A 9,896-nucleotide genomic window follows, 5' to 3' on the forward strand; every position below is an offset into this window, starting at 1 on the left:
CTTCCTTCAGGCCCGGGCCGGGACCCCACCAGGACTGCCAGCCCAAGGACGGGCCCCCTGGGAGCCCTTAGGCCCCTGAGGGCAGCGCCTGCAACCAGGCCCGGAGCCCCGGCTCCGCCCAGGTTGCCTGGGCCCGGCCTCCCCATCATCTCCCTGGGGAGGGCGCCTCATTCCTGCCCTTCACTTTCTGCCGTTACCTTGAAGGTATTTATTTATAGGTGGAGAGGACAACCCCCTTATCTCTGGGGTCCTCATTTCTGGACCAGGAGCCCTATAGGGTCCTTTTTGCCCTCGGACCGGAGCAATCTTGAAGGAGGCTGGGGGGATGGAGAAACCCAGGCTGGGTGTGCATGAGGGATAAGGTTGGCGAGAAGTGAAAGGGTTAATGCTGGGGTCACTTGAGGCTGTGCGTGGGGATGAAGGGGTTAATGGTGAAGAGCCCTGAGGTCCTGTGGGGGAGGGGCTGGAGTGTGGGAAAGTGCAGGGGTAATTGGTAGGGGCAACCCCTTTGGGAAAAGTAAAAAGATGGTGATGGGGGTACTTGAGACAGGGTAAGGGATCAGCATGGACAAGTGGCTGGCATTCGAGGGAAGGGAGGCCTGACCATAGGATGTGCATGTGCCGGGAAGCTGGGGTGGAGTGGGGGAAACTAAAGCTGTGTGCGAATGAGGGGAGGAACCCAGGAGAAGTGATAGAATTAATGACGGAAGGAAACAAGGTGTCTGAGTGGGTACGAGTAAGACTGGGATAAACGGAGGCAGTGAACCATCTGGGTTAAGACGGCGTTATCCACAGGGATGCTGACAGATGCTGAGGGTAGGGTCGTTGGGATATACGGATGCGGACAGGCCCTCGGCACCATTTACCCAGCTGTGTTGGATGGGGAGGTAAACTGAGGCCATGAGTTGCACGGGTCAGGACTGAGGTCTCGAGGGGAGGGAAGCCAAGACAGAATCCCTGGCTTATCTCCCCTAAGCACCTCCTCCTCCTCTCTGTCCCCAGACCCACAATGCTTCGCTAAGCCAGCCCCGTGCCAAGTGGAGCCACGCAGAGTGCATCCATGGAGGGGCCCCTGGCAGGCGGCCTTGCCGCCCCGGATCGTCCTCGAGGCCCTGAGAGACTGCCTGGCCCAGCTCCAAGGGAGGACATCGAGGGTGGGGCCGAGGCTGCCGAGGGTGAAGGTAGCATCTTCCGATCTACCCATTACCTGCCTATCACCAAAGAAGGTCCCCGAGATATTCTGGATGGCAGAGGTGGCATTTCTGGTAAGAGGGAACATCCAGCGGGTCCCCAAGGCTCAGAGAGAGCCAGGTCACCCAACCTACCAGGAGATGAGTTTGGAATTCAGACTCTCCTTGAGTTCACTGCCTTTTCTTTACCCTCTGCTTAGTTTTCCATTTTACAGTTGTGGAAACAGATGCTTTGGGTGCCCAGTGGGTGGCAAGGACTAGGACTGAAACTCGGTTGGCCCAGCTGTCTCCTCTGAGATGGACACTACTTAGAACCAGGTGACCATATCAGCACCCTGAGCTCCTGGCCCCCAGCCCACCTGTTCCCTTTACATACCCGGGTCTATCTCTGCTTGCTCTTGCTGTCTTGGTTAAGTTTTACTTCTGAGCCTTGGGCCAAAACAGCTTGTGCCCTCTAGTGGCGAGGGCGAGAACCTGGAGTCAGAGATACCTGCTGTCCCTCTGTGCCTTGGTTTACCCTACAAAAGGGTCTACGTCACACATTGTCCCCCCCTCAAGATTTGTTATTCGTTCATTAAATACTGAGCACCTACTGTGTGCCAGTCTCTGTTTAGGGGCTGGGAAATCAGCCATTAACCAAAGGGGGAGAGTTCCTGCTTCTAGGGGCTGCCATTCTAGAAGGGGAGATGGACAACAAAGAACTAAGCAAATATCATAAGGGCAGATAGTGACAGAGGCTGTGGAAGTACTAAGCAGAGTGCCAGGGTCACACCTGGGGACGTAGGAGAGCCTCCCAAAGAGAATGTCTTTAAGTGGAACACAGGATGCATGGCAGGAAGGTCTTGCCAGGTGGAAGGAACAGCAAGTCCAAAGATCCTGTGGTAAGGAGGAGCCTGGCATATTCAAGACCAGGCAGGATCCTGGTGTGGCTGGAGATCTTCTCCCTTCATCTTCTTGCCCTGCCTCTGAAGACTGGTTCCCAGGAACTCCCAAGCACCTCATTAGCGGTTTCTTACCTGTCAAGCCCTTTGAGTGATAATTTCATATCGCTCTTTGAAGAACTAGTGAGGTACCCTTCACTATTATCATCACATGTTAGAGAGGGGAAAACAGACCTTGAGGGGTGAAATAAGTTTCCCAAGAGACAAAGCCAGACAGTAATGTGGCTTGATAGTATCATCCTTAGCCAAGGTGCCTCACTCATCCATGGGGCTCTTGAACCTGTCCCTGCCCGTCAGCACCTCTTACAATGCTCCAGCATTTATAGAGCACCTTTTTGGGGTCAAGCACACACCATCCCTGCCATCATGGACCCTACTGTCTGGGGCAGGTGAGACAGATACCCACCGTGTATAAGGACACAGTTGCTGAGGTATAAAGGAAGAAGCACCCAGCCCAGCCTGGAAGTCTCCCGGAGTTCTTCAGAAAGTGAAAGCCGTGGTATGGGGGACAATGAGCCCGACTAAGGGGACAAACGGTGAGTCCCATACTTCAGCAGTCACCTCCTCAATGCCCAGAGAGCAGCAGGATCTTGTCTAGGTCACACAGCTAACCAGGGGCAGGATCAGGCCTGGACTTTATAGGAATCTGTAGAAACAGGCTCTGGGACCTCGGGATCCTCTGTAGGTCTGGCTCTGAGGGATTGGGTATTTCTTCTCTAACTGGCAGATACCCAGGTCTGGAGAGAGGGGAAAATGTAGGTAGATAAGTGTGACCTCACTCTCCCTTGGGATCAATCAGATATTCACAAATGCACTTGTTTTACATCCTGGGGATGCTTGGTGGTGGCATACGCCTGTGATTCCAGCACTTGAGAGGCTGAGGCAGGAGGATTGCCATGAGTTCAAGGCCAGCCTGAACTATATAGCAAGACCCTGTCTCAATAAATAAATAAATAACAGTGGGGGTGGTATATGTAGCCACTAAAGAAAGTCAGGCCCACCCTTCATGGTCTGAAGCAAAAGGGGGTACAGGAAAGGGGTGGCTGGACTCAAAGTGAGATCATGCCCTAGAGGTCAGAGGAAGGCCTGGGCTTCCGACGCTGCGTCTCCTCCTGTCCTCTTGGCTGTTCGACCCCCCTTCTTGGACTCGCACACCTGCCCTAAGAGTCTTGTGATACCTAAAAATAGGAACAGTCTCTGGGGCTGCTGTTCCACCCCAAGCCTGGGCCCTCCCTCATACACACTTAGCCCTTGGGACCCCTCAAGGACTCCCCGGAGTGCCCATCTCCAAATTCCTCGGCCTGGACAAGGACATGTCCTTTCCCTGCTCTGTCTTCCATTATGGCTGTTGGCTGGGAGCCTCCTGGCTCCCCACAGCTACTGCCCAAAATGCCTCTCAGATTGGGCATCCCAGATATGGCAAGGTTGGGGACAGGGAGGGGAGCTGAGACATTCTGCGTGGATTGATGAAGAGTCTGGAGCATGCTTGGCATTGTGCTGGGGACAGGGTACCCAAAGACAAATCGTTCGTCATTTCTGCCCTCATGGGGCTCAGACTCGGGAGGAAATCAGCATGGAGTGAGCTGGCCTGAGGCTCTGAGTCCAGCTCCAGCTTCTACCCTGGGTCATCAAGGAGCTAGCCCCAAGCCCCTGGGAGCCCCACCTTCCTTCTGTCTCTCCACCACTTGCTTCTCTGGATGGAACACTTGCTGTGATCTTGTTGGCATCCATCGCTGGCCCTGCAAGAATGAGTACGTGGCTGTTCCAGTTGTACAGAGGAGGAAACCGAGGCTTGGAGCGGGCAAAGCAAGCCTTTCAGACCCCACTACTGGGCCTTGAACTGGGACTTGACTGGCGCTAGATTCTTTGCCACTCTACCAAACTGTCTGGTTTGGGGTTCAAGTTGCTCATGGACACATCCTTCTCTCATTTGCAAGCTTTCCCAGGGACCCCAGATGGCAGGAGCCAACGAGGGGCCCTTGGCATGGTCACCGGTCTACAGTTGCATCCCCACCCCCTTATGCGACCCACAGGTACATCTGGATCTCCATCAGTGGGGAGGCCTCTGGACAAAACTCCCACCTCCAACATGTCTGCAACACAGGCTCTGCTTGGCCTCCTTCCTCCAAAGTTGCTGCCACTAAAAATAGGAGCCTCACTGGAGCTGCTCAGACAAAGAGGCCAATGTGGCCCCCTGGCTCACGGAATTCTTAGACAACGGCAATCACAGAATCATCAAATCTGGGACACCCAGAATCTCAGGACCTTGGGGTCCCAGAATCTCAGAAGCAGGACACCCAGGACCCTCAGACCCCCACTTCTAGGGTGTGCTGGGGCTGGTTACTCATGAATCAGTCATCCTTGATCGAAGCTTGCATCCGTGACTTCTGTGCCCTCAAGAGACCCTGTTTCATGGGGTTGTGCTGCCTTGGCTGGCCCAGACCTTGCTTTCCTAGCCATCGCACCCTAACACCCCACCCTAACTTCAGTCCTGCCACTCAAGCCCTGCTCCCCATCCACCCCCCGACCCCCCGTCCTCAAATGGGGTAACTGACCCTGCTGCAGAGGATATGTTGGTAATATCTGGAGACGTTTTTGTTGGTCATAACTGTGGGAGAGGGAGATGGTGGCATCTACGGGGGTGCTTCTCAGCCTCCTACAGTGAAGGGCCGCCCCCACCCTCCCCTTCATCTGCTGTGCCAAGTGACTGTCACGGCCCTCATCTCAGGCTCAGCAGCCCTCAGACGACAGTCACACATTCATGACCCCCCCACACACACACAACTTCCCTTTCTCATTGCTTGACTCCCAGTGGTCAGCTCTCAAATTCCAGGAGAAATTGGGATGGTGCAAAATTGGAAAAAAGCAATAGCCCCGGCCCTTGCCCTCTTTCTGAACCATCTGCAAATTGAGGCTAATCCAGCAATTGCATCTGTTGGGCCCTGGCTGGGGCACAAGTTCCCCCAGTGTGTTAACCTTGGCCCAGACAATTGGCCTGCTCCCCGATTGGCATGCTCGCTTGTGTCGGGCAAGCGTGGCAGGCAGAGAGATGCAGGCCAGGATTCCTGTGGTCGCTCCAGGCATTGGCTCAGCAGGTGGATAATGGAGAGTTGGCTCTATCTGTGTTGGGGGATTCCCAGGAAGGAATTCCACCCTAGGATTTGGGCCTGGAAAGAGGTCCAGAAGGCAGCAGTGGGCCCTGCATAGCTTAGTCTGGACCAGCTCCTCATCCATCACCTGGCATATATTTGTGGAACACTTGTGTGCCAGGTGCTGGAACGCTAAGTGAATGAGGCTGAGTCCTGCTCTGGTGAAACTTAGGTGTTTGCAGGGGACTGAGACATTCAGAGAGGCGACATGGCAGTCTCTGGGGGTATAAGAAAGCAATGAAGCAGGGGCTGAGAAAGCGAGTAGGTGGCTCAGAGAGGGTGCTCTGGGCAAGTACAAAGGCTCCGAGGCTGGAAAGAGGTGGGCTTGAGGTTTCCCAAGAAGGCCATGCAGTTGGGGCAGAGGCATCAAGGGGCCAGGAGAGGGAGGAGAGGTTGGAGAAACCAGTCAACACCCAACCTCGTAGGGCAGCGATGGCGAACCTTTTAGAGCTTTCAGTGATAACGAATACCTCACTGTGGCACGTGTGCCGTAGGTTTATGGCATTGGGAAGCTGGCTTCTGTTGTAAACATAAGGAGAGGCCAGCTGAGGTTTTACCAAGGTGTGACTTTAAAACATCACCCTGGTTGCTGGGTGGGGGGAAGAGAGGAGGGCTGAAAGGTAGCAAGCCCCTGGGATCCCCCAGGAGACCTACGGGGACTCCTCCAAAGCAAGCCCTTTCAGGGCTCAGGAATACAGAGGCCAAAGGCCTCTCAGGAAGAGGGACAGGAAGCCAGCAGGGCCTTTCTGAGACGCCCTGCAGGCCTCCAAAAGCTGGGGTATGGAGCCCCAGCCAGGGGGACCCCAGCCCCTCAGGGTCTCCCCTCTCTGTTGCAGACGGGCAGCCCTATCCCGGCCTCAGCGAAGCCCTCCCCCGTGCCACCTCCACCACCCATCGGATCAGCAGCTGGTGAGTGCCACGCTGGCCCTGACCTCAGGGAGGGCAGGGGGGCCCAGGCCCGAGAGAAGCCCCGAGGAAATGAGAAGGGGACAGGAGGGAATCAGGAGGCCAGGCAGGAGGAGGTGACTCCCAGCAGGCAAGCCCCTGGGTGTGTGCTGGGGGCGGAGGGAGGCCTGGCATGAACACAGATGGTCAACTCTCATTATCTTTGCCAGGAGCAGGACCAAAGAGGCATGAGCCTGCAGGGTGGACCCTTGGAGTCCTGTCTCTCTGCCAGGTGGCCCTTAGAATGATGTTAGGCCTCTCTCAGCCTCAGTTTCCTTATCTGCAAAATGGAGCCATAGATGCATCTCACAAATTTGCCTTGAGAACCCAAGGGGCCTTGGATAAAAACAGGAGTCAAGCACATTGCTAATGGCTACTACCTTTTATTAAGCAATGTGGCAGACACCAGTGTATAATAATCTTAGTATCTCTTGGAATTAATCATAACTGCTAGGTGCTGAGCTCTTGGTAGGTGTTTATCCCACTGAATCTTTGCCACAGCCCTGGGAGGATGATCCTCTTCATATCACATGTCACAGATGGGTCTGAGAGGACGCTCTGTGGGCTGTGCTCCATCTAACTGGGGAAGCCTTTTTTTCTTCTATTTCATAGGCACAATCAGTAGCCCCTCAGGAAGGCAGGACCTTAAAAATGAAAGAAGAATTGACCAGGGACAGAGTAAGAACTTACATTGGTCACAGGCAATAGGTGAAGCAAAGTGCTTCCCTGAGCTGCAAGTTGTGCCTATCTTTAGCTTATATCTTGCAGGATCAGGGTCCCCATTTGAAGGATTGTAGTTGTGAGCATTAGAAAATTTATTTTGCGGTGCTGGGATCAAACCCAGGGCCTCATGCCTGCCAGAGAAGAGCTTAAGCACAAAGCTACATGCCCACCCTTGCAAGTATTTCACTAAGCACTTGCTGTGTGTGATGTTTTCACTGATGACATCTGTGGAAAATCTCCTTACCCATGTGTAGTGGCACATGCCTGTCATCCCAGCTACTGAGGAGGCTGAAGCAGGAGGATGACAATTTCGAGCCCAGCTTGGGCAACTTAATGATTGAGCAAGGGCCCTATCTCAAAATGAAAAAATCTAAACGGGGTTTTGGATGTATAGCAATGTTAGAACGCATGCCTAGCATGTGTAAGATCCTAGATTCAATCCCCGATACTTCAAAAAAAAATCAAAAACCTCATTAGACATTGTATTAGGATGAGGAGCTTCCTGGTTCTTGACATTCTTCCCCATTTTGAGGTTTGGAAAACTGAGGCCCAGGGAAGTTGCCTTGTTTCCCCCATTCACCCTCTACCCACTTTCCACTTGAGAAGGTCAGGGTCACGGGGGCCAGCGGGTGAGCACCAACCATCAACCACCTCTGACTCTGACCTTCCAGGAGGGGAGATATGGGGAGCAGGTGCACCTTTTGAATTGTTCTGATGCAAAGTTAACTTTTCCCAAATTTGGGTAAGCGATGTCATTAATTAAAATCATCCCAGATTGGGAAGGACTAAGATGGGCGCAGCCTGGAACACAGGTTAGAACCTCGAGTCCTCCTGTGGGAGACATGAAGGGTGACTTTGTCGCTAGACTTGGGGATGCACCTTAGAGGCTGCCCCATCCCCCTGTGGTCTGCACATTTCCCCATGATGCAGTGGGTCTGGGCTATGTGGACACCCTAGGCTCCCACCTGGCTTTTGACCCCTTAGTTCTAGAAGAGCTGGGAGGTAGTACATGTCTGCCATCCCAGAACTCAGGAGCCTGAGACAGGAGGATTGCTGCAAGTTTGAGGCCAGCCTGGACTACATAACAAGACCCTGTCTCAAACAAACAAAAACAGTAGTTCTAGAAGGACCCATCCTCCCTCCCTACCTTTACTCCCTATATGTCTAGCCTCTCTGAAGTCACCCTTGGGCTGGATCTCTGGGGCTTGCCTCAGATGATCTGGGAGGACTCCCCACCATCTCTACTCTAGGAAGGGAAACTGAGGCCTACGGCTAACCTGTCCCCATTTGGCACTTCCTTACAGCTGCTGGGATGGAGGCAGCCTGGACTTCCGGCAGGGCTCCCCACCACCCCACTTACTTGGTCCTTTCCCTGGCCCCCCTGATGGCCGGAGGCCCTGGGACCACCCCTTCGTCCAGGAGGCTGGGGAGGGCATCCCATCTGAGCAGAGCTTTGAGGACTCAGTCATTGTGAGAACCATGAAACCCCATGCTGAGTTTGACGGCTCTAGGAAGTTCTTGCACCACCAGGGTGAACTGAAGCTCTTAGAGAAGGCCCCGCAGGGCCACCCCAGGTTTGACTGGCTCCAGGACAGGGAGGAGCAAGGACCTCTGCGGGATGCAGGCATACGCCTGGACCTGCGTCCGCAGCCACCTCCCCTAGCCTCCTTCAGGAGGGTGATCGTGCCCATGGAAGACACCCCTAAGACCTTGGACGTGGAGGTGGTGGGCACCAGAGAAGACCTCGAAGGACTGGCCCAGTCCTCTGAGTGGGGCCTGCCCACAGCAGCCTCGGAAGTGGCCACACAGACATGGATGGTGAACTCGGAGGCATCTGTGGAGCGGCTCCGGCCTGTGCTGCCTCCCGTCTCCACGGGACCCTACCTGTGTGAGCTCCTGGAGGAGGTGGCCGATAGTGTGGCCAGCCCAGAGGAAGAGGATGAGGAGGAGCCTGCCGTGTTTCCATGCATCGAGTGCAGCATCTACTTCAAGCACAAAGAACATCTCCTGGAACACATGAGCCAGCACCGCCGAGCCCCCGGCCAGGAGCCCCCTGCAGACTTGGCCCCCCTGGCCTGCAGTGAGTGTGGCTGGGCCTTTGCTGATCCCACTGCCCTGGAGCAGCACCGGCAGCTGCACCAGGCCTCCCGGGAGAAGATCATTGAGGAGATTCAGAAGCTGAAGCGATTTCCAGGTGACGAGGGCCGTGAGGCCCGGCTGCAGTGCCCCAAGTGCATCTTTGGCACCAACTCCTCCAGGGCCTTTGTTCAGCATGCTAAACTGCATGCATGTGAGCCTCCCAGCCAGGCTGCCAAGGAGCCTTTTGGGGGCAACAGCAGGGCCGGAAGCCCAGGGCCCGATGCCAGCACCCTTGTCTATCCACCCTACGGAGCTGCCTCAGGCCTTAGTGCCTGCGTCTTCTGTGGCTTTCCCGCACCGAGCGAGAGCTTGCTCAGGGAACACATGAGGCTTGTGCACCCCCGTCCCCACTGGGAGGAGGATGGCGAGGCCTTTGAGGAGGACCCCACCAGCCAGCCAGGCACTAGCCAGGATGCATACACCCGCTTCCCCGACGCTGCTGCTGTGGACTACTTTGGCAAAGCTGAGCCACTCTTGTCCCCCATGTGGCGGGAGAACCCTGCTGGATTTGACCCGGGCCTGGCCTTTAGCCAGCAGCTGAGCATGAGGGATTTCCCACTCTCAAACCACTCCAGCCAAAGGCCTCTTGGAAGGTTGGTCTTTCCTTCCCCACTGGCATCTACCCCTTACCCCATACAGCTCAGTAGAGACAGAAGCACTGTTTGTCCACAGGGGCTGGGGGATCAGAGACATCCTTGGAGTGAAGAGGAGGAGGAAGATGAGGATGTGGTATTGACTTCTGAAATGAATTTTTCCCCTGAGAATGGGGTCTTGCCACCCCCAGCCTCTCCTATCCTCATTCCCCAGCC

At 55.0% G+C, this 9,896-nt stretch overlaps 1 protein-coding gene across 9 annotated transcripts in view; it reads left to right on the forward strand.

The window, feature by feature from the left end:
* Window positions 1-37: 37 nt before the first annotated feature.
* Window positions 38-9,896, forward strand: part of Wiz (WIZ zinc finger) — a 27,180-nt gene continuing 17,321 nt past the window's right edge. For 4 of the 9 annotated variants that reach the window (XM_010640067.3, XM_019210024.2, XM_010640074.3 and 1 more), the window contains exons 1-4: window positions 38-204; window positions 1,003-1,265; window positions 6,117-6,189; window positions 8,253-8,778. In XM_010640067.3, coding sequence (XP_010638369.1) covers window positions 1,061-1,265; window positions 6,117-6,189; window positions 8,253-8,778 — 804 coding nt within the window. In that variant the 5' untranslated portion in view covers window positions 38-204; window positions 1,003-1,060. Of the gene's footprint in view, window positions 205-1,002; window positions 1,266-6,116; window positions 6,190-8,252; window positions 8,854-9,896 lie in introns of those variants that run through there. The other 5 variants (XM_033759458.1, XM_033759456.1, XM_033759457.1 and 2 more) reach the window with 5 other exon arrangements.

The sequence above is a fragment of the Fukomys damarensis genome, unplaced genomic scaffold (assembly GCF_012274545.1).
Source record: "Fukomys damarensis isolate Sample0158 unplaced genomic scaffold, DMR_v1.0_HiC HiC_scaffold_37, whole genome shotgun sequence".
Lineage (NCBI taxonomy): Eukaryota > Metazoa > Chordata > Mammalia > Rodentia > Bathyergidae > Fukomys > Fukomys damarensis.